This window comes from Syngnathus typhle, linkage group LG4, assembly GCF_033458585.1.
Source record: "Syngnathus typhle isolate RoL2023-S1 ecotype Sweden linkage group LG4, RoL_Styp_1.0, whole genome shotgun sequence".
NCBI classification, from domain to species: Eukaryota; Metazoa; Chordata; class Actinopteri; order Syngnathiformes; family Syngnathidae; genus Syngnathus; species Syngnathus typhle.
Window position 1 is genome coordinate 18193385 of NC_083741.1, and position 23401 is coordinate 18216785.

Here is a 23401-nt window from a genome sequence, read left to right on the forward strand (position 1 = left end):
CAGTCATGTAAAAAAAAAAAGAAATCTCCTATAAACGCGTCCCCCCCCCCAACACTATTCTAATATATTTATCTCCAACAGAATCGATCATAAAGAGCCAAGTGATCATGAACTACAAAGATACTCTTTATTTGTAATCATTAGGAGACATGTTTATACAATAAAAAAAAAATTACGACGATGCTTTGAGTGGACAATAGTTCATCTTCCTCCTGCTACTAAAAGCACCGACGCTCCTCTGCATGCACAGTGTGGGATAATGACGAACAATTTCACCCCAGAAAAAAATATTCCATTGCCATAAGAAGAGAATGTAGGCTGAATTCTATGTGGAGTCTCGGATATTTAAAAAATGACATTACAGGCGTTTATCTTTATCAGGGAGGAAGCCGAATACGGGATGAAGTCAGCTCTTCACTTGGACTTTGGGTTGTCTTTCTCTCCACCGTCTGACTTTTTCTGCTTTTGTTGCATTATTTCAGCATCCCTGGAGGGCAAAAGACAAAAAGTGTCATTAAGATTAAACTAATATACCATGAATGTTAATGATGTGTTTTTCGAGGCATGTTGTCTAGTACCTCTGCTTCCGAGCAGCGGCTGAGAGCCCGTCGTCAGTTCTCTTCCCTTTGCCGGTGTCGTTCGCCTTCTTGGCAGCCTTTTGGCGTGCAAGCTCACGCTGATTTCCCCCTAAAAAAAAAAAAAAAACGTGTTAATGTCACATGTAGTGAACCTCTAATCTACACGAATGCAGTGACGTCATTATTATAACCAATACTTGTGTTACAAACATTTCTAGGCGTTCGTAACCTCGAATTGTGTTGCGTCGTAAAACCGAGGAATTATTGGAGCATACAAAACCGGACGACGTGGCAGGGCGGCGCTGTGGAGCAGCTTCACACCTCAAACCACAACAACACTAATACAGGTCGGGCAACAATTTAACTAGAGGTATAAATAGATATACTTGGACACACCCGGTATCCAGCTGACGCATTTTACCTAAAATTAAGTATAAAATATTCTTTTGAGTGATCAGTTTGACAGATACAGCACTCGTATCAGTCAAATTCAGTGGGGCCAAAAACAAGCTAAAGCAGACACTAGTATAACAGATTAATGAAAATGATCATTCTTAATACAGTTGCTACTTCTGCAGTGCGCATCTTAAGAGGAAAAAAGAAAGTTATGTGGTCTTATTATGGACAAATTCGGAAACGTCCAAGCCCCGCGAGAGGACGACGTCTTTTCCAGCAAATAGACGACGACGGGCCTCGGCTGCGCGAGGAACAGAAACGAGAACACTTCATGCAATTGCTGTGAAGTATATAATGCCTTACGGTAAATTTATATATGTCGATACCCACTGGTCATTTTAGTAACCGATGCTTCCGTCGACCCAAATCCACAAAAAGCTCAGCCTAAAGGCCAAAATGTCCCTCTGCGTTGTGCCAGTCGCTCTCTGCCTGGTTGTGCTGTGTCGCTACTGCGCCTGCGTACAAGACAGCCCTTGACAACGAGAACATTCCGGGATATCAGAGCGCATGCGCAATTAGTCAGGATGTAATGTGTGACATTTGCACGTGGAGAAATATTTGCCACTTTACTTGTATTCTTGTTGAGGACAGTAAACGTACAAGAACATGCCGGTGCATTATTGTTTTTTGTTTTGTACTGTACTTACTGTACAAAATAGCAAATCCAGTGACAGTATCTGACCAACAGGGGGAAGCCTTTACCAGCAAATAAAAGCATCACTGGGCCTTTCGTGTTATCCTATTAGAATAAAAAAGATCAAACATGTACAACACTTCAAATCCAGCTAAGAATAAACTAGGGGATAAACAATATGTGGACTTTTAACAAAGGAATAAAATCACATTTTATTAAGGGAATTTCAAATGTACAACTTTATTGTAATATTGCACCAAGTATACATTTGTGCAAGTATACATTTGTTCTCAAATTGCATGGAAAAAATACAACTGTGGTTTAAAAAAGGCATTACTCCGACAGCAAACAAGACAGTCAGAATTATAGCCGACTTTTTGAAGGTGAAGTCAAGTCAAACATTTCTTTAGTAATATGTTCAATGCGCTCCTACTACTCTTAACATTCTAATTGATACTGCGTTTGTGGGTTTAAGCAGTAAAAGGCCACCCATGTTTTCCACTCAGTGGGCGGCCATTTTGCCACATGCTGACGACTGAAAATGACATCACAGTGCCTTAGGGCTCAGGTGATGAAAAACCACGGCTCACCTGTTTTCTGAGTTTGGTCGGATCCATCAGTTGCCATTCATATTCTATATATTCTGGAGACAAGCTCTTCATGATTTCAGTATTCATACTTTTCTGTGATATTTTTGTTTGGTGGTATGTCGTGATCTTGGCCCAATGAGTCGTTGTAAACAGTATGTCTGTTGCCAGCCATAACTGAAATTGATATGTAGACTCATACAAAACCTTTTGAACTGGAGTCTGCATGTAATTTCAGTCAAGCTGACCGTCACGAAAGAAGGAAAAGAGAGACTTTTGCGGCGCCGGGGAGTCACCACACGTACAGAGCGTGTCTCGTCTGAAGACGACGGGCAAAGCAATGAAATGTTCAGGCAGCGATCAAAGGCTTGCTCTTTGTGTGCTGGAGCACGAAGAAAGTTAACAGCATGTAGAGGAACAAGTTAAACACTGTGGTCAAGTTTATTAGGCCGCTGGCAATGCAGCATGTTTGCCTCCGACTTGTTTTCCTCGTCCACATCTGCTCTTGACCGTGGTGGCCTGACACGTTTCCCCAAAACTATTTCGGCCTCCTCGCGCAATGACTCCCACCTGGCCTTTTTGACAACATTTTATACTTATGCAAAGTGTCATCATCTGTTTTGCTTTTCCCATGAACGTATCAGAATCATTCCCTTTTGACTTAAGTTGCATTTTTTAATTTAAAACATGAAAATAACTCTTGGAAGAAGCGTGAGGAGATAATCGATTCAGACAAAGCAAAATAAACCGCGGGGCTGAATATTTTTAGCTCACTGCCTGAGGGCGCTCGTGCCCCTTGATCAAAAGTTATTTTGGGACAAAAGACGACACGCGAGCAAAATCTCTCTCCTGTTGTGCAGATGTTACCCTGGCCGACCTTTTGTCTTGGAAGCAAAAGATCAATCCGGCAGGAGGCTGGATTCAATTTCACATATGCAACTGGTAGGGCTTAAAACTGAGCAATGAAAGAAAGAATGAATCAGATAAGAGCCACATGAGAAAGACACCAAACAGTGCAAAGATTTTGGTGGAACACATTCTGATTCCTCGTTTTGGATACAATTTTGCCATACAGCAACTGAAGGAAAATTAAAAAAAAAAAAGATTAAATCATCCACCAACTGTATAAACATAAACAGAGACCACTGTTTTAGACCCAATGCCCCTGAGTCACATTTTATGATAGTATCAGAGCAGAAACGTGCGTCCGTCATGTGACTTCTTATTTATTTTTTAAACACTTCTTGCACACTTGAGAACAATCCAGGCATGTTCTTTTTGTGACAAGAGCGGTCATCGAAGGAGAAAATTGTTTTTTTTTAATTTTCATTATGTGCTAAAATTACATCACTGCTGCATTCGGACAGGATGGAAATGAACGAGCGTAGCACGTCGTCTCTAAATGCAACAGGCTCTTGTCAAAAGTCCAGGGTTGCGTGCACCACATTACCAAGCGCAAACAACGCCCACAGATGAAACCAAAACCGTGGTAGAAAATGGACACAAGTATACTGAGAAGTCATTAGCAGGGTAAAATTAAATCTTGACATTGTCCAGACCATACGTGTTGCCACGGTAACACAACCATTTATAGTCTTATATCCAAAGTATTGGGGGTGGAGGGGATTAAGGGGGGGTTCTGAATCAAAACTAATCCTCCAAGATGAAATTTTCAAAAATAAAAACTCTTCAGTTTCTTCTGCTGATAGCAGACGCTAATTTTGGTGAAATAAGTTTGTGACCACTCCTAAAGACAGTGGGTGGGAAAACAAGCTCGTACTGTAATTACATAATGATTCTATGTAATACAGAGCCAAGTGAGCAGATTCTCCTCCGCCAATGCACAGTCTGTATAGTAAGTAAATAAACTCCCACAGAGTGACACTATAAGTAGCATCCCAGACTTGGGAGTTTCCTCCATGGCAACCGGCCTCAGTGAACTGCGTGGCAGGACACATGGGAAGCCTTCTCCCATCTGGAGATGATGAGGATGATCACAGCGGACTGGATCAGCACAGTCAATTCCCACTCCGCTTGATTGGAGGAGTGAAAAATATGCACAGTGACTAAGAGGACGCAGCCGAGACAAATATTATGAAGGACGGAATTAGAAGCAGCTTCTTTGTTCGCAGCTCCCAGGGACATAAAAGTCAATGTGATGAGGGTAAATACTGTTGTGGTAAAAGTTCTGCCTTCACAAAGATGATTAGATCCCACAAGGTGCTGTATAACAAATCAGATGAGCTCAGACTGTGACATCTGGATATGTTTAATGGGGAAGAATGTGGTTTAGTGCTCGTCTCTGTCTCTATAGGTAGCAGGTTTGAATCTCAACTCTAACCTAGCATAAATTTGTCTGGTTAGTCCAGTTTTCACCACATTCCAAAAAAATGCTGATTAGGTTCATTCAGGTTTGTTCATCTGTGTCAACGGGAGACTGATTGGTTGTTTGTCCAACTCGTCTGAATGGATGTTTCATGTTCTGTTTACATTGCTTCACGTGCACAATCCTGATCCGATCCAGATTAAAAATCCAGCTTTCCTCCATAAGATCCAAAATATTAGAACAATTATTTTAATATTTGTAGAGGTTGAAGTGAGCATGAGTTAGAGTTGAATTTTGGTGACAATATGAACCCTATTTTTTTTTTTTTTGCTAATGTATGTAAATCATATTTGTCACAGCAAAATGTTTGATGTATCTTTTGGAGCTGATTGCATGGTAAATTGAATCTTGTGGCAACTGAGTGTATTTCAAAGCATTCAATGGAGGCACTCTAATGATGTCGCGCAAGACTCCAAAGTCACCTGGCTTGAATAGGATGACGTCTGTGGGGCAAATGAGTCATCAGAGTCGCCGGAAGCCCACTCCATCGTAGATGCGATGGCTCCAGTCGTGCGGGTGAAAAATAGGCATCCAGTGAGAGGTAATAAATTCAGACATAAGATGAAGTGGAGCTCTTTTGTGAGGTCTTTTTTTTTTTCTGTGGGTGGCCTTCACACATGATTACCTGGTTGTCACAGACAACTCTAATCAGGCTTCAAAAGCAAATGCATCATCTTTGTCGAAGCACTGCAACGTCCTGGAAACGCAAGCACGGGGAGGAAATACAAGATCGTAACGGGAAGGATTCAAATCCTGATCCTCCGAAATGTATGGCAGATGCTCTAACCACCAAATTATTGTTTGTTATCAGAATACATTTATTTATTTGGTAGTATTTTGTGATTAGATGTGTTATTCTGATTAAACACAAAAAAGATCAGTCTGCCTTCAAAAAGGACGAGATCATTTAAATAATTGTTAATTTTGAGAGCCTGAAATCTTATTTGGACAATATTTAGTAAAAAAAAAAAAAAAAGATTACTCGATTTCTAAAATACTTAATTTGATAATCGTTTTTTTGTCGATTAATCGATACATTTTCACACGCATAGAAACAAAACCCAGAAAGGGATGTCAAAATTTGTAAACGGAACCTTAAAGTAAAAAATGTGATGTTTTTTTTTTTTTTACCTTGGGTGGATTCTATGCAGAGATAAAAGTTAAGATACCGCTTCCTGGTCCCTCAATATAAATGCTTCTGTCTGTCTTTTATTGGCTAATTCCCTCACACGGTGCGCCCCGTGGTTTAAAAAGGACACGCACTCCTCTGGTGACGGCACACTCCATTTATTGTTGTCTAACTATTTGCAGACAGAACGCGCTGCAAGCAGAATGGAACTAAAATGAAAGCAAGAGCAGAGAACATTCTCTGGAGTCATGCGATGACACCGCAGCTTTTCATCATCTCTGTGCTCATGCATGGAATGATGCGCCACAGCAGTCGGTGTCAAAGTGGCAGCTGTAAAGTCATCTCAGTAAAACACTTACACACCTGGGCCCTGTTTACACACGTGTGTGTGCGTGTGTGTGCGTGTGTGTGCGTGTGTGTGTGCGAGCAAGTCAAAAAAAGAGAATTTGCGTCAATTGCGGTTGTTTTAAATACATGTGTGATTTTCTTTGTTGTTTCATTTGAGAGAAATTTTCAACTAGGAGTGGCGCTAAACTTTTTTGAAGATTTGTTGGCGTTCACTCGGCCAAAATATCGCTTGTTGTGAAGTCAGCTGATTGAATTCGCCTCCACCAAGCAGTGCAATGATGACTCGTATCTCGGGAAAAACTCATGTGGGTTCATTCGTATATAAAGGCCTCAGTGTTTATTTGTAAACTTTGATCTAGTGGGCTAGTGTTCCGCTTACCCGGAGTGCACCCACAAATCATGAAGCTGATTGTTCTTGCGGTTTTCTTTTTTTTTTTTTTTTCAAAACAACAGACCTCAAAGGTCTTCACAGTGAATAATCTACTTGCTTTGCAAGGAACACACAGCCTTGAAATTCTTGCACTTTGCACACTGAAGCCTTGACTGCTACAGTATGCTAGCAATTTTGATTTTTTTTTTGCACCAGCTCATGTTCAACTGATGTTATCTTATGAAAATGTATTTATCAACAAAAAAAAGTTCATCCTGAAAAGTAGAGTGAACAAATAATACACAGAAAACAGCTTTTTCTTTTCTTCTTCGCAAGAATAATTGTAAATGGTGTTCAAAGTGCAACACGTTTACCAACCCTAGTTTAGATAACAACTTTTACAATGTGTATTTATTTAATCTATTCCATTAAACAGGAGGCTCTTTTGAAAACTATTCACTTTGTCTGAACACTTGTTTGTACTCTTACATGGAAACAAAAGATAGAGAAATGATACCCTGGGGACAATTTGTGTCCCTTTTCTAACACTTAATTGTACCAAGGGGTTCAATTGTTAGCCCTACAGAGTCCATCCCAAAAATGGATACCTTGGAGCACAAAAGTACCTTTTCTTTCTGAGATTGCATCCAACGTGAGCAAACTGAGCTTCTCGCAGGTGTCCTGGGACTTTGTGCCCTCAGGTGTGACGCATCTCTCCTGGGGGTCGGTCGATGGGCTCTACCCTACTTGCCGCGAAACAGATGGCGAAGCGCGGACAATGACTGACAAGACAGGTAGATGGGGGGGTCAAGGGTTTTATCTTCCAGATCTCACCTTCTGAAAACCTGCTGGTGAGGCCCGAAGGGATTTGATTTTTTGATGACCACGAGAGCACGGTTTTCCATATGGATTGTACTTTTAGTTCGGACGTTGATCACTGCCAAATTGCTCATTGTTCCATTTTTATTGACTTTAAAAATGTTTGTCTAGTGCATTCCCTGAAAGTAGTAAATGGTTTTCCATTAGGAAAGCTTCACTGAAGGCTTATGCAGTATGTGACGTTTTTCTGCCACCTGCTCTTGCTTCTTTGACCCACAGTAACCTCCTCCTTTTACGTACTTTCATTCAGGCGTGGCTTAAGAATTTAACTAAATAGGCTTATACTTGTCAGACTCACCTGCTTTTGCTGCCGCCGCTGTCACTCGTGTGTTTTCACTTAGTGATATACAAAAACTGTTTGTAGCATCTGTTGTGTAAAAATGAATGGCGATTTGATTTTATGCATTTTTGGATCACGGGTTAATTCTTAAAACTCAAATCGAAAAAGTGGATGAAAAGCATTTAATAAAACGACTTACATTATATATTTAAATTGATTTGCTGCCAATGCATTAGAATAAAACGATTACTGGCCCTTGTCAGCAAAGCAATTAAAAGAGCGAGGCGAGTGCATCAACTGACGTCGTCATCATAGCCCCGCCCACTTTGTAACGTAGGCTGACGTCACCCGATTTGAGCGTTACTTGGGAAAGACTGCATTAATTCGCCGAGCGGACTCCGAAAGGGAGAGCCAGTGATGGCTTCGCTCGGGCAGGACCGACGTTACGGGCTGTCGTGCGGGAAAAACAGCAATAGCAAACTCGGACCCAACCGGACACTTTACCACGTCAAGCTCACCGACACCGCCATTCGAGCGCTGGAGGCTTACCAGAACCTCAAGGTACCTGTGGCGCGGCGCGTGCATACCCAACACACGCACACTTGTCACAAGTTCTTTTCTTGGCTTTATTATCTTAATTGCTACCTTTTTATCTCAAAATATGTTTGTGTCATCCGTCAGCACTATGCGCTTAACTTTACAAGCGAGACGCGCCTAATGAGAGACCATCATCGTATACACGCGCTTGTTTAAATGTTTTTTTTTTCCTCTCTCTTTCACTCAGGCTAATTTACCAAGTGAGCCGACTATCTGTTTCGAGGGCAGTCAAGGGGTAAGGACATGTTAATTTCTATTTTAAAAAAAAAGAAAATCTCCAAACCAAGTCATATTTTCGTACGACTTCCTTTTACCACATTGGGATAAATTACAACTTTTAATTTTAGTTTATTTGTTTATGTACCATTCATATACATTTTGAAAAACCCCATCTATTATATAAAGTATAAATGTCAAACTGAAGGCCCGGGGGCCAGATCTGGCCAACCATGTCATTTCATGTGGCCTTCGAAAGCAGATCAAGCGTGTCAACTTTCACAATGCTTGCTAAGCTCAAAAATGTAAAGTTGTCATATGTAATAAATAACAACCATGATATATTGATCGCAGCACCCGCAGATGGATCATTATATGGGATCTTATCGCATATCTGAGTTTGCCATTTTATTAATCGAGTAGATTTTGCCTCCATAATGTTTTTTGTTGTTTATTTTTCTGTATTTGTCCATGAGACGACTTTGTACTTTATTTTAATTAGTAGTTTAATAATATTGTTTGATATTGTACGAAAAAATGACAATGATCGATGCTTCCTCCCCGTCAGCAAAAAACAACGCCCTCAGCTACATTTTAAAATATGATCAAGGCCATTTTTTTCCCCGCTATTGTATAGCTGCAAAGTAGACTTTGGCATATATTGTATGTGCTGTAATGATCCATAATGGGGGGTTATGCTTACAGCACATAGGAAGCTTGCAGGTTATTGGGTCAGGCTAGGTACTGTGGAGTGACAGGGAGTGAGTGACACACACAAACTTTCACATTCTGAGTCACAAATGCAGTGGGGAGCATTCATGTGTCAAGCGAAAAGACAGCCCCCCCCCCCCCCCCCCCCCCCCATGACGCACATTGGTCGCATTGCCTCGTGGGAAGTTAATGTTGCTCACAGCGGGTGTTTACGCTTGGTTAGAAACTTTTTTTTTTTTTTTTAAGAGGGGGAGGAAGAAGAGGGAGGGTTTCCAATAATCCAGAATCTGCAGCAAGCACCACTAGATCATATCTGTGTTTGTGTGTAGACTGCGTGTCGTCAGGGATAGCTACAGTTTTGACCTCAGGGAATGTTTTACTTTTCAGTAATTACACACGTTGGTGGGAAATAGCTGCAGCTTGCCAATGTTCCTGTCTGGACATGACTGGTAACTAGTTGTGTCTACATGCCCCAATTATTAATATCATTAAACACTTTCATAATATTTATTAGTGTAGTTGTGTGCAGACCCGAGAGTGAACTCAACTCAGAACAAGCAGCAGTTTGGCAAAGTGATCAAATCTTGATTAAAAAGAGAGGTGTTTAATGCTAGCTACCCAATTAAAATGTAGCATTAAACATCAGACATTTGCATATTCTATATGTAAATTAAACATAACTATTTTTAACTACTAGCTTGATGCTAACATAATAGTAATGTTGTCACAAACGGTGCAGCAAAACATGTAGACAGTATGTGAAAGTAGTTACAGACCTACTTATTTATCCTCTTTAAAAAATGACTAATGTTACTGCAGTTCATGGCTCCATGCACAATTTTTTTCCGATTTTTTTTTTAATATGTATGACTTAACTGGATGCACCACAATTGGACACCTGTTTGATGTAAATGCTCGTGGTGTTTTTTTATCTGTAGTTTCCCTCCTTTGTTATTGTGATGGAAACTGGATGACGGGAATTTCGTCACAGTCATTAACCAAATGAATGTTTCGAGGTAATTAGGAGCCATAATACTCTGCATGACTGCGTCAGCTCTCTCTGTCTCGACTGACTCAAACGTGCATGCTTTTGTGTTAGTAGGCGGCAGAGGAGCGTATTAGCAGAGTCGATAACAATGCTCTCGTCTGTGTTTGTTAAGACCTAATGCTAGTTTTGGACGAGTAATACAACCTGTTGCAGTGCATGGTCCAGTCGTAAAGTCAACAAATAACCAGTTTCATTTTGCCTTGGCGTGTTTTGATGTGTTTGCTTCTTGTTTTTGTGCTCAACGTTTTAAAGGCATGAGTTTATTCATTTCCCGCAACACCCACCCCCCCCCCAGCCCATTGTACAGCGCTCTTTAGCCTGGCAAGATCAGCTGAAATCCCCTGGGGGGAACCATGTGTGTGTTTCCTTGCCTCTCATTTGAATAACAAGGAGCAAGGGAATGCGGCCTGTGTTTTGTCACCCACAATGAATTGACTTCCTCGTCCTAATGGATTACAGTCAGTACAGATGCAATGGACTGTACTCCGTCCTGGTGGGTTCTTTTTCATAGGCTTGAGCACCATGGTTTAAAAAAAAAAAAAAAAAAAATCCCTGCTGTGCATGTAACGGAGCAGAAGCGGCTCAAAGTTATGCAAGTGGAACAAAGTTTTGATTTTTTTTTCCTTATCTGATGATAGCTGATGGTTACAGGAAGTGCTGAATAACCAAAGTGGCTGGAAGCAGCAGAAGGCAAAACAACAAATTCTATTGTCCCCCTGAGGGGAACTTGAATGTTACACTCTATTTCTTTGTACAGTATTTGAACACGTCACATGCCGAATGGATCCTGTGAGCATGCAAGTGGAGTGAATTTTGGGTTGAAGGATTCCTTGCTCTTGGAGAAAACTGGCATTCCTCCAACAACAGTGACCACTGAGATGGTGGAAAAATGACTTCTGTGTGTGATCAAGCAGTTCATCTTGGCTTACAAGAATCGCGTCCCGTTTAATTCTCTCATGTGAAAATCCAGGGTGCTGGCTCAGGAGGTATAAAAGGCTGCTTGTTTCCCTGCCACACACACGTGTCAAAGTATGTGTAGAGCCGGCCTTGCTTGGGGGCCACACGGGGGTGGGTTGGGGGTTGCGCTGACCCACAATTTGTTGAAGTTGACAGTCTGGCCTCGAGCACCTGCCAGAGACAAATTCTTCTTGGCATCGGTTTTGGGGAAATCTCAAGGACGCTTCCCGACTCCTACTCCCCTGCAGCATTGGAGCTTGTGGCTTTGTCTCTGTAAAACTGCAAATGGAAGGTGATTACAAGCTCAGTCTTGATTACATGCACCGTCTCCCGCCGGAGGCATTCGCATTAATCACCCAGCATGTGAATCTGAGCAAGCGACACCAGCCGCGGACCCAACCGACTGAGATATTAAAAATAAGTCCATAATAAAATAGAGATAAACAATTAGTCATGCAAAACTGGGTCAAATTAAGTCAAGCTACTTTACTGTGGTAGCTGGTAAATAACATTACACAATCACTATGCTGTTTTAAAAACTGTGCATACTCTGGATTATGTCACAGTCTTGGAATTTTTTACTTTATCTGGAAAAAGTTTTTGTATTATAAAGCTTAAAACCTTTTTATTTTTAGGCCTGCCTCATACCGTGTAGCATGACTGAATACGACTACGAACTTGTATTCTTTATAGTGATGGGAAAATGAAGCTTCATATGTGCGTTATGAACCAGTTGTATTTTTCGACGCCTCTAGATGGCACTGTTTGAATAAAAGCGTTTAAGAAATGGCAAGTTAGTGTACGTTCACCCCGATGTTCAACTAATCCTGCCATCTTGAGGAGTCAAAATATATTCCAACTGGTTTGTGAAGCAAATTCGAAGCTTCATTTCAACGACTAATTATTTTATAACCATTGTTGACTTTTTTACTGAGCAGCCAGTTCAGAGATATGCATACCACTTTCCTATATCACAATAAATTAAATTTTTACGTGAATCAGCACTTTATTACTATAGATGCTGTGACATCATCCCGCTAAACACCAAAAGCCAAGGAAAATGAAAAGCACACGTGCAGTTTTGACTATTTGGAATATTTTTCCAGAAATGTTTGGTCACATTCCAAATGTTAAAACTTCAGGGTCATTGCAGCAAAAATGTATTTTTTATCTGTGTGTGATAGTTCCACTGTTAAATTACCGTAATTTTCGGACTATAAGTCGCGGTTTTTTTTTTCATAGTTTGGGTGGGGGGGCGACTTATACTCAGGAGCGACTTATATACATATATGGTTTTTTTTTCACTTTTTTGGGCATTCTATGGGTGGTGCGACTTATAGTCCGAAAATTACGGTACTACTAATTTTTCACACAAACAAACACTGCCACCTTTTTGTACAGTTTGGTAAAACCCAGCTAAGCTAGCAAAATGCGTGATGACCCTACAAAGGGGTCAAGGGAGAGGCTATGCTCAGCCCAAAATGGCAACTAGTAGTCCTGGGAACAAATCTTCTCTTTTGTTGGGCTGAGACGAGGAGTTTATTTGCCAGCGGCGAGGATGAGGAGGCAGCCAGGCTGTCTGGTGTGTGTGTGTGTTTTTTTTATGACCTGCTTTTTCTTGTGTGTCACTGAGAGCTCAGCCTTTTGCTTTGCTCCTCCTCGGCCTTGCGACTGGCAGAAATGTTGATTACACCCTAGCAAGAAAAGCTCAGTTGCTCACGCTGGATTAACACACGCAGTCACACGTGGGGCGCGTGTATTGTGAATCCAGCCGAGGGTGGCTCGCCTCCCGCTGCTAACAGACAGCGGTGGTGGCGACAAGTTTCTCTCCCACCTCCTTTCTCCCCCATCGAACCAGAGAGGCGAGGCACTGCCACGGCTCTGGAGTCCAGGAGGCCGGAACAAAAGACGGCCTGTTTTCAGAAAGCCATTACTCAGGCTGCAGAGGATATGGAAACAATAGGCTGCATGAGTTCTACACCCCGACACCACATTCAACTCAAAGCTCGCAGGAAACTTAAGCCCGGTGCACCGACAGCAGTCTCTCACAGTTTTTGTTCCATCAACTTTATAGTTTGATAACGCCAGGAAAAGGAGCCTTTTCCTGTCCGGTACGCCAAGACATTTCTGATGACTGACTGAGATTGAAACCAATACCGTTTCTGTAGAAATAAAAATTTCCTCACGGCTAATTCCATTGAAATTTATGTCCGTATATAATCAGAATACTCATTTTTAGATTTTTGCCCTTCAACGTGCCCACTTCATTTGGAAGATGAGTAATTTTCATAAATAATTCTTTCTGCTTGATGTTGCCGCTCATGTAATGCTTCCAACCCAGGGAAGGATGGAAATGGATTAGCTGTGTCCACTGTTTTTAGCGCCTAGTTAAAGTGGAGCGGCAACACATGTTTTGTAAGGGGCTTGTGCCAGAAACAATCTTCTGATCCGTAGATCTTTGGAGAACGTTATGTCACTGTGGTGGTTTTTAACACTTCGAAGGTCGCAGAAGACGTAGTGTCGGAAATGACTTGGAAAAAAAAACATCATTTCATTTAGCAGAGTTCAACAGTGAGCAGATTGCGCCAGCAAGCCACATGAGACTATTCTGCCGACCAGCGCCAAGTCTCCTCCACGTCCTTACAAAAGGGTCACAATGTTTATCTGGAGAGCTTGATTACTCTAAATGGGGGAAAAGGAAGTCTATCAAAAACCAAAATAGTATCATTTGTATGATTATTATCAGTCAAACCCTGGGGCCAACCAACCAATGGACTGTGACCAAAGATTTTACTAGCATTAAAATGACAACAAATAGCAGACTATAATAATAATAAATGTTGTCCAATCAGCATTTTTTTTTAAATGTTGAATGTGAAAGATTCGAGTGAAGGCTATATGACCCAGATTCAAATGGCTTTCATCTAATTGTGTGAACTCCTCTTGTAAACATTTCCACTACAGAATAGTGGTGCTCTGAATGCTAGGCCAGATTGTGGTCGGACGATTAACGTGAAGTACATGATGGGCGCATGCCTTTCTTTCATTCCCCCATCACAAAAAAACGACCTCCCGCAGTGTGAAGTGTAGCATCCCCTCCCACTTTCCTTAACGATGCAGGTTACAGACCTAACCAGTCACTGTATCATAAAATGATTTCCTGCACTCTCAAGTTGAAACAATATGTTTTTGTAATTGTTGTGGCGGTTAAAAAAATAAAATAAAAAATCAAGCTCCGTAAAATCTCCATTCATATTAAACTGCAAAATTGAGTGAAAATGAAAATTACGTAATTACGCCTGTAGTTAGTCATGGTAAAGAAAAAAAACGAGCACAGTGCTTTGTTTCTACTGATCACTGCAGATTATTGTAGCACATTAATGCCATTTCCAGAATTAACATTTTTGTGTGTAATCCCACTAACAAGCAAAAAGTGCCGAATGTAATCTCCGTGGTGGCGGTCATAAGTGGGGATGAGGTTTGACGGCTCAAGATAAAATCATCATGGTCTAATTGATTACTTCTTGAGGTTGACCCCGACCCTAAATCAGATAAATTAAAAATAACATTGCGCTTAGACCAGCGGTGTCAAACTCACGCATTGTACTCAGTTTCTTTCGGAGGGCCATTATGACTGTCAACGCCTAGCTTCGGGATCAGAATCTAGTAAAAAAAAAAAAATAGAAGATGAATGATAATAAAAATTGCTAGCAATATTTGTAGTTTTTAAAAGTGAAGAAAATTTTCATTTTCGTATCGACACATAAAGTGAATGCACAATTTGTCTTCGCAGGCCACATAAAATGACGTGAGGGCCGTATCTGGCCCCCGGGCCTTGGGTTTGATACGGATGGCTTAGCCGCAATTCTTGTCTAGCGTCGACATGTCTATCCGCACTCTCTTCACTGCCTCTCCAAATAAATCACGTGGGGCCATGTGCTCCCAGTTAGAGAGGCTGGCTGTTTTTTTTAACAAGGCCAGCACGGTTTTATAGCTGAGTGGATCTCGGACTGCTGTCCTCCTATAAAATGGCATTTTTCCACACCACATATTTTTGCTCTAACTACCACCCACACATTTTTTAAATTCCTTTTTTTTTTCTAATAGGGAAGTTTTACAATAGTTATTCACAAACCTTTGGTGTGCCAGTAAGGTGACCTTTGCACAACTGCCTAATGCCTTATGAACGTTTGCAATGTGTTTAGCTCTTGTGCTTTTACTCTGCGCCAATATAAACAACAGCACCAAAGATTAGTCACATGCTTCCCTCGCATGCTTTTCTCTCGGTACTTTTTTTTAGTTATTCCTTCAGGTCAACAATTTTTTTTCGGCTCATTTAAAGTTAATTGGTTAAGTCTGATGTCTTAAATTCAGTGATAAAGGTAAAAAAAAAAAAAAAAGTACTCAAAGCAACATAATGATGTTTTTAAATCTTGACCGGTTGTGGTGAACCTTCATGTTCTGTTCAGTTTGTGTGCACCGTGTACTCTGACTAATTGCTTGCGAAAATGAATCAATCACAGAATGCAGACGTAACAGTGGTTCAGTAACAAATGTTTTCTGACCTCTGTCTCTTAAAAAACACATCCGGGATTAACCCTATACACAAGCAGTGTACGGCAGCGATAAATAGTACACAGTTCTAAAGTGTTATGTCACATGCTGAGATGAGCCACCTGCGAGTTAACTTTCATAGGAAACCACATGAAATTTGATAGAAAGACTTGCAAAATCCTGCAAGTCAAGACTTGTGCAGCTGGCTGATAAGAATGAAGTGAAGCTCACAAACGCTGAGTCGGCTTGTTCTGAACAGACTTTGTGTTATTGTTAGCTTTTCCAACAGACCTTGCATGTATAGGTGGCTTTTTGTTTTCAATTCACCGAATTTAGCTTTTCTCCCTCCTTTCCTTTACAGTACATTAAGCTCCCAGCTCCCACAGCAGAATCGCCAAATGCGCTTCGGGTCTTCTCCTTCTATTTATCCAGCGACTGTAAAGACCAGCCGCAGGCCAGCTTTGACTGCATCCATCAGTATGTTTCAAGGTAGGAAGCCGAAGAAATGCAGGGAGTACTCTCAAGGTTGAACACGGTCAGAAAATGTATTTTCTTTCTTTCTTTCTTTCTTTCTTTCTTTCTTTCTTTCTTTCTTTCTTTCTTTCTTTCTTTCTTTCTTTCTTTCTTTCTTTCTTTCTTTCTTTCTTTCTTTCTTTCTTTCTTTCTTTCTTTCTTTCTTTCTTTCTTCCTTTATTTATTTATTTATTTATTTATTTATTTATTTATTTATTTATTTATTTATTATTTAATTATGATTTATTTAAATTATTTATTTTCTCTCTCAAGGTTGAACACGGTCAGAAAATGTCTTTTATGTATTTATTTATTTAATTGTTTAAATTATTTTAATTATTTATTTTTTACTTTATTTATTGTATTTTTATTTGATTTTTGTTTTTACCATCCCTGTCCAAAACACTTCCCGTGTGTCTTAATAACACGTCTCTGACATCCTTATATGTCCAAAAATATGAACAATTGAAAATTGTAGCACACTTATCACATCAGATTTCTTGTCTTGCAGAAATAAGCCCATTTTCAGTTTCTAGTCTTGTTTGTCATTTTCTAATAAGTACGAAGAGGAAGGAAACAAGCACCTCTATTTGTTTAGGGAAGAGCGAAATTCAATCTCTATTCTTTTATTCAGCGTTTTAGCACGTCCTATCTCGTATGCTCGCTTTGGCCCCACCAGTGAGTTGATATTTCCAAGAGAAAGTGTGCAGCCATGCGTGCAAATGAAGCAGCCCAGCCATTTCACGTGTGACGCATGACTTTTGTCCTAGAAGAATTTTGCAAGGCAGCTGTTTGAAGCCAGGTTCGACCGAGCTAACGGCCATCTTGGCCAGCTCCAGCTTCAAACCGCACTGTTGCCCTGAAGTCTGTCGGTACACCGCTGTGCTCACTGGGCTTTGTCTTGACGGCGTTGACAGCTTAAAGCTCCTACAGCTCAGCGGCTTTCTTTCGGTCTCGTTGGTTTTTGCAGTGACGGGCGCCAGCAGCTGGAAGGGCAAGGAGTCATCCAGGACAAGATCACCGTGTGCGCCACCGAGGACTCCTACCAGATGACACGCGAGAGGATGTCTCAGGTGGAGAAGGATAGCTGGAGCCGTTCGGCCATTGAGATAAAACCCGGAGCCACGCATCCCAGTGAGTGTTCAGCTCAAATGACTCACAACCCAAAAGTCATTTTGGGCCTCAGTGTTTTTATATTACTGCGAAGGGACTTGATACACATATCCTCCAGTGGTGACAGTTGGACTCAAGAACATTTCATTTAGTGCCAGGATTTTCTATAGGAAAATAGTTATGAAATGCAAAAGCCATCTTGGATTGGATTGGATTCAATTTTATTTCCTTCAGCAGCTGGGTGATGGTCGGCTTCATAGTTTCAGCTTCCAATCTTGGCTCAGGGCCTCGTGTGTGGAGTTTGCATGCTCTCTCCATGTGCTTTTTGCAGCTACATTCCATTTTAGGTTCATTGAATTGTTTATAGATTGTTTATCATACGTGTGCCCTGTGATTGGCCGGCAGTCAGCCTGGGATAGGCGCTAACTCAACCATGATTTTAATAGTGGATATGGATCGATGTTTTATGAAAATGGAATTCACCAAATTCCCAACTTGGCCATTCTTAATGGTTCACTTTCTACTGGAAAATCCCAAAGATTACAGATCATCAAAACCTCCACTGATGCTACACAGTGCTATGTTACGCTTAGCTTAGCTATGCTACGGTGCACATCGATGCCCCTAAGACCTTTAGGGATTTTAGTTCTTGCTCAATGCCAGTGAATATTCTCGACATATTTTGCATAGGATGTCAAATGTTATGACTACAAACATTTTATTAGTGCTCAGTTAGTCAAAATGTTATCTGTTTTTATTATTTCACTTATCAGTGAACACATGTCTGCGGTGTGATATCAGTTTTCCAGCATTTTTTTCTTTTTCTTTTCCAATTGCTTGCCAGTGAAATTCCATTGACGATAGCATCTGGCTTTTGAAAGAAAAAAGACACTTGGCCAGAGTGACATTTGAAGAGTGCGTCTTTAAACTATTGTTGCAGATGCAAAAATCCAAATGTCATCATAAGTTATTCCCTCTTATTTTGATTTGATAGGCCCATAACTCCCAGTAATGTTTTTTACGTACATCAGGAAGGAAAAAGTAAGCAATGGGATTGCTCACATCTGAAGACACGTTGACGTTTAATATCAGATGGTACGAATCATGAGCATCGTGCATCATAAATTAAACGTGCAGTTATGCACTTGCCAGCTTCTTTCTTCTCTTTTATTTCTCCACTTCAACCCTCGCTGCAGTTACGCAATTTTCTTTCCTGGCAGGACTATCAGACCCCCGCGTGGTGCCGAGCTCCAGACTCTTGCTCAAACTGGTTGCTTTTGACCACACTTGGCCTTTGTAGATTGTGTATGAACTTTTTTTTTTTAAGGTGAAGATGATAGCTGTGCTCTTGTAGCTTCAGGAACTTCTCTTAAACAACCTGAAGAAGAGGTCTCCTCATTGTTTCATTCTTCCCTTAAGTTTTGCAAATGTGATTTATGTCTGACTTTGCAGATAACATAGCTCGTACGGTGACCTTCCAAAGACAGCTTCATGCGTAATAGGATTAGCAAGGGGAGATAGCTCCCACCCGTCCGTGCCCTAACATGCCCTACGAGCTGTCTGCTGAAGCGATCAGTTTCACCTGGAAGACAAATGGCTTGCGTGCACTTTGGAGGCTAATAGCTGAATTTTTTGGGGGGGTGAAGTCGTCATGGAGACAGTGCGGCTAAATACGATTATCAGGTAGTTTTGAGAATTTTCTCTGCCTTATTTATCTGCTCCTCTGGGCTCATTGAAAAATGTGTACTGGATATTATTTGTGGCACTTTTCTTTGTTCGCCAAAAATTTTTATAATTTCAAATATGAATATAAAGAAAGTGCATGTCGTGAGTAAACAACATCTCCATAGCCTTTGTGACATTTTATTTTGCCTGAAATGGTCCTGTTTAGTTTGGAAGAAAAAGTGATAGCTACCGTGCGGTGACTTTCTGTCTTCGCCGTGAAGTAATAAAATATTAGTGTTAATTTTGATTCATATTTGAGATCATTTGAGTAATTAGCTGATATTAGACAGCAAAATAAATCCTGAATTGGAAGTTGTTCTGCGGAACTTTAACGGCCAAACACAATTCTGGATGATGGGTCACTTATGACTGATTTGAATGTCACTACAAATCACAAAAATACCATTCCAGAGTGCCATCGTAAAACTTTTATTAACTGTACTGGCAATGTTTTTTGGAACCACCATCACGCTTGAGGACTATAAAAAGCTTGATTTGATTAGAGCTGCTAACCTTTTTATACACGATGGAAGCTTAGCTGAGGTTGACCTCGAAATCCTCAACAAACACGTCACCACGTCATTGCAAGCTCCACATCCATTTTTATATTGTTACCATCACACGTTTCCCATTTTGCCTTTTCGATTGGTCAGGTAAAAGCGTCAAGATCCATAAGAGGCCGCCCATTGTGTCCGCGTCGGACGGCAGCTTCTGTAAACCTCCTGCGCCTAGCCGCTGGAGCGGCAGCATGGCCTCGGTCCACCAGAAGCCCCTCAGGGAGCGCATCATTCATCTACTGGCTCTCAAGTCCTACAGGAAGCCGGAGCTCCTGCTGTGGCTGGAGAGAGAACGGGTCGGTCCCAAGGACAAGGCAGAGCTCGGAGCTATATTGGAAGAGGTATGAGGAAAAGCATATGCTCATCGGACACTTCATTAGGTACACCTGCAACCGGATTGGATCAACTCATTTCTTATTCTAGTTTGTTGTTTTGTTAGCTGAAAGAGAAATGATGGCATTCATACATGTTTTTACAGACTTGCGTGTTTGCATGCACGTAATTGGGTCAATGCGACTTATCTCTGCTGACGTGTTTGTTTTGGGAGCAGGACAATTTGTTTCCAGTTTGTAGTAGATCATTTTAACCTTAGAAACAGAGTCTCATCCCGTTAGGGACAGATTTCAATTCTGAAGAAATCCAGAGTTACTCATCAGATCGAGTACAAGTGTATCGCTTATGACAACAGTGGGCTAGGAAAAATTGAAGGATAAATAAGATGAAAATAAAGGTTTGTTTAATGGTCGCTTGTATTTCAGGTGGCAAAAGTGAACCCCAAAGATAGCAGCTACCTCCTGAGAGACGACTTCTACAAGTACGTGCGGAGAGACTGGCCTGGCTACAGCGAGGAGGAGCGACAGCTTGTTAGCAGGTTGTTGTTGAGGTGTGTTTGACGTGCGGACAAAAGAATTGCAGCTGTTCTCCCATGTGACTCTCTCATGTTTATTTTCCTCCATCTTTTGTTCCTGTCTGTTTTCAGGAAGTCTCAACCCCCCGCGCACGGCCACTCGAGGAATCCTCAAGCCGATGAATCTTTTGGGAAACCATCCGGGGATAGAATGCCGCTGCAGCACAGTCTGACAAAAAACCCACTCGTGGTGAGAAGTCAAAGCTTGGGTTTGATTTCATCACTTGTAGATGATCTCAATCATGCATCTGTGTTGATCTTCCAGAAACGCCCCGTGCCTACGCACAGTCTACACCCTCTTGCAGCAAAGAGACAAAGGCAAAATGATCACAGGACGCCGCAGCAGCCAGTCACCAACGGACTTTTAAACAATAAGGGAGCACCTGTCGCCGAGCCTCTTAGTTTCCACGCCAAACCTGATTTCCAAAGGACTAATCATAATTCAGGGAGCTATGTCGGAGACCACCAGCACGCTTCCCTTTTAGCGCTTAACGTGTCAAGCACCGCAGACGTACCGGTGACTGATCAGCACAGAACCAAAGCGACGAGCCCCGAGCCACCTCGGGCTGAGTCGCTCTGCGCTCAACAGCAACAGAAGAAGAAAAAATCCAAAAAGCATAAAGACAAGGAGCGGGAAAAGTTGAAAGACCACCAGGACAAAAGGTGGTCAGAGGACAGTCCGGATCTCAAGCACGACCAGGACAAACTTGGAAGTAAGGCTTTTTTTTATTTGATTACATTTCAAAGGTCATAATCAGACTGTCAATCAAAACTCTCGCAATTTACCCCCACCACTGAGGTCCCGAATCAACATAGGTAGCCGCCCAGCACACTTAGCCGACATAATCTCCTAAGCATAGGTGTGTTTGCACCTCCAAGCTCCCTCTCTCTGGAGTGTTGGGCCTGTTATGTTCCCGACTCACTCAACAACAGCTCTTGAGCTCCCTAAAGCGACGCCTCCCCTGATGCCTCCCACCTCTGAACTCGTCTACGTCTCCTAGATGGACGTGTTAAAGTGTTATGCGCTGCGGGGTTACTTGACTGACTCATGCTGGTAATATCTTAATCTATTATGTGTTTTTTATTTTTAGATTGTGACATTACTAATGACATTGACTTGGTGGAGAAACCGGATTATGTGAGGTAAGTTTGAACATGTTGTGATTTCTTACATTTTACTGAAACTTCCCATATCCATGATGAGTATTACATTTCCACTAATAGTCAGCAGATGTGCTGAGGCATGTAATAACTATTTTTTTGAAACAATCTTGCAAGTACGGTATATTTCGATTTCTATGAAATGAAACTGAAGTTTAGGTGACACCTTTGGAAGACTAAAGAGTGGCGTATGATACAACAATGTGGAGCAAGCAATGGACGCAGAGAAGCAATTCTGTCCCATAGTTAGTTGTTTTAAGGAAAAATAAAGTGTCCGATTTGGTAAATTTTCAAATTAAATTTTTTGTTCGTTAGGTTATATCTGTTGGCATAATCATATGAGGCTTTGTTTTGTATTTTGGATGGAAGACATTTTACATTAATGTGTATTATATGTTTTTTTTTTTTTTAACCCTTACATTGTTTATAGTATTTATTTTTGTTAGCTCTGTCCTAATACGTTGCAGTTTACTGGAGCAGGATTTAAAATATATGTTAGTCAAAGGCCGCCATCTTGTGGCACAGAATAGAATTGCAGCATTCTGAAGTGCAGTGAAAACGTCACAAATGAAATAATTTTAGCCGGAGTGGCGTTCTGTGACTATTTATCTGATTTTACAATTTTTGCCACACACTAAATCAAATGTCTATTTACAGCGCCTATGTCAGGATCACAAGCGTAGAACAACGTCAGCGGTACCAGGAAGATTTCAACGCAGAGTACGACGAGTATAAAGACCTGCACACCCGAATCGCCACCATCACTCACATGTTTGTTCAGCTCGCGTCCAAGATCAAAAGCATGTCGCCCGGCACTAAAGAACACAAGGTGCGTGACTTCATCTGCTTTGTTGATGGATTTTATGGCTGCCATACAAAAACTTACTTAAGTTGTGTTCTACTTTTAACAGGTGATGGAAGATCAAATTTTAGAAAAATACAACAAGTATCGAAAAGTAAGAAACATTCATCCAGATCAGATCTAGAATACTTGGTAGTTATTCGCATTTAGGATGTTCAGTTATTTCTCGCCAGTCTAAATATTTGTCGATTGTGTGCACAGAAATTTCCGGGTTACCAGGAAGAGAAGAAGCGCTGTGAATATCTGCACCAGAAACTGTCGTTCATCAAGCAGCTCATCGTGGACTACGACGTCTCTCAGGGCTCCTCGTAGCGCCGGCTCTCCCTTTGCGTTGGATTTGTGCAACGGAGGGATTTTCATGAACAATGTTAGGTCCACGAGCATTTTTTTTTCTCTCACAAACCGGTCCAAGAAGAAATATGTTCGACTCAGCAAAAACATCCATCAGGAACACTGGAAGCTATGTTAATGGTAACCAGAAGCGCCTGTTCGATTTATCAATACACATTAGAGTTGCCTCCTTTGAAATGTTCCACGAAAGCCTTCTGGTCTGCTGCTTTGCTAGTGCCTCATCTCTTCTGCTCTTTTTATAATTTCTTTTTTTTTTTGGGACGGAAAGCAAAATGTTATATTTGTATAGTTACAAGCCCTTCATCTCTATCAACTCTACTGTTTAATTGCAGCGTTTTTTTTATGCCCCCCGAAATGCACTTGTTTAATTCAAGGGCTGTGGAACATTTTCAGCTTTGTATAAAGTCCTCCATCTTAAATTCATGAAAATATATGATGCAAAGATCAAATGTTTATTATTATGTTCTGTGCATTTGTCATTT

At 41.2% G+C, this 23401-nt stretch overlaps 2 protein-coding genes across 2 annotated transcripts; one reads left to right on the forward strand and one right to left on the reverse strand.

The window, feature by feature from the left end:
• Positions 1 to 108: 108 nt before the first annotated feature.
• Positions 109 to 1524, reverse strand: serf2b (small EDRK-rich factor 2b). The gene is made up of 3 exons (XM_061276627.1): positions 1365 to 1524; positions 579 to 687; positions 109 to 487 (listed from the first exon to the last, which is right to left on the reverse strand). The coding sequence occupies exons 1-3, from the start codon at positions 1369 to 1371 to the stop codon at positions 415 to 417; spliced, it is 189 nt and encodes a 62-aa protein (XP_061132611.1). The 5' UTR covers positions 1372 to 1524; the 3' UTR covers positions 109 to 414.
• A 6460-nt stretch (positions 1525 to 7984) lies between these two features.
• Positions 7985 to 23380, forward strand: LOC133152749 (RNA polymerase II elongation factor ELL2-like). The gene is made up of 12 exons (XM_061276626.1): positions 7985 to 8208; positions 8432 to 8479; positions 16092 to 16219; positions 17214 to 17377; positions 19735 to 19979; positions 20397 to 20521; positions 20618 to 20735; positions 20811 to 21258; positions 21637 to 21688; positions 22364 to 22535; positions 22618 to 22662; positions 22770 to 23380. The coding sequence occupies exons 1-12, from the start codon at positions 8065 to 8067 to the stop codon at positions 22878 to 22880; spliced, it is 1800 nt and encodes a 599-aa protein (XP_061132610.1). The 5' UTR covers positions 7985 to 8064; the 3' UTR covers positions 22881 to 23380.
• Positions 23381 to 23401: the final 21 nt, after the last annotated feature.

Bases quoted from the DNA above. Each gene is read 5' to 3' on its own strand.
- serf2b (XM_061276627.1), bottom strand. The intron at 488-578 runs GTACTAGACAAC...TTTGCCCTCCAG, and splicing joins GCCGCTGCTCGGAAGCAGAG to GGATGCTGAAATAATGCAAC.
- LOC133152749 (XM_061276626.1), top strand. From the start codon at position 8,065: ATGGCTTCGCTCGGGCAGGACCGACGTTACGGGCTGTCGTGCGGGAAA. The intron at 8,209-8,431 runs GTACCTGTGGCG...TCTTTCACTCAG, and splicing joins AGGCTTACCAGAACCTCAAG to GCTAATTTACCAAGTGAGCC. The intron at 21,689-22,363 runs GTAAGTTTGAAC...GTCTATTTACAG, and splicing joins GAGAAACCGGATTATGTGAG to CGCCTATGTCAGGATCACAA.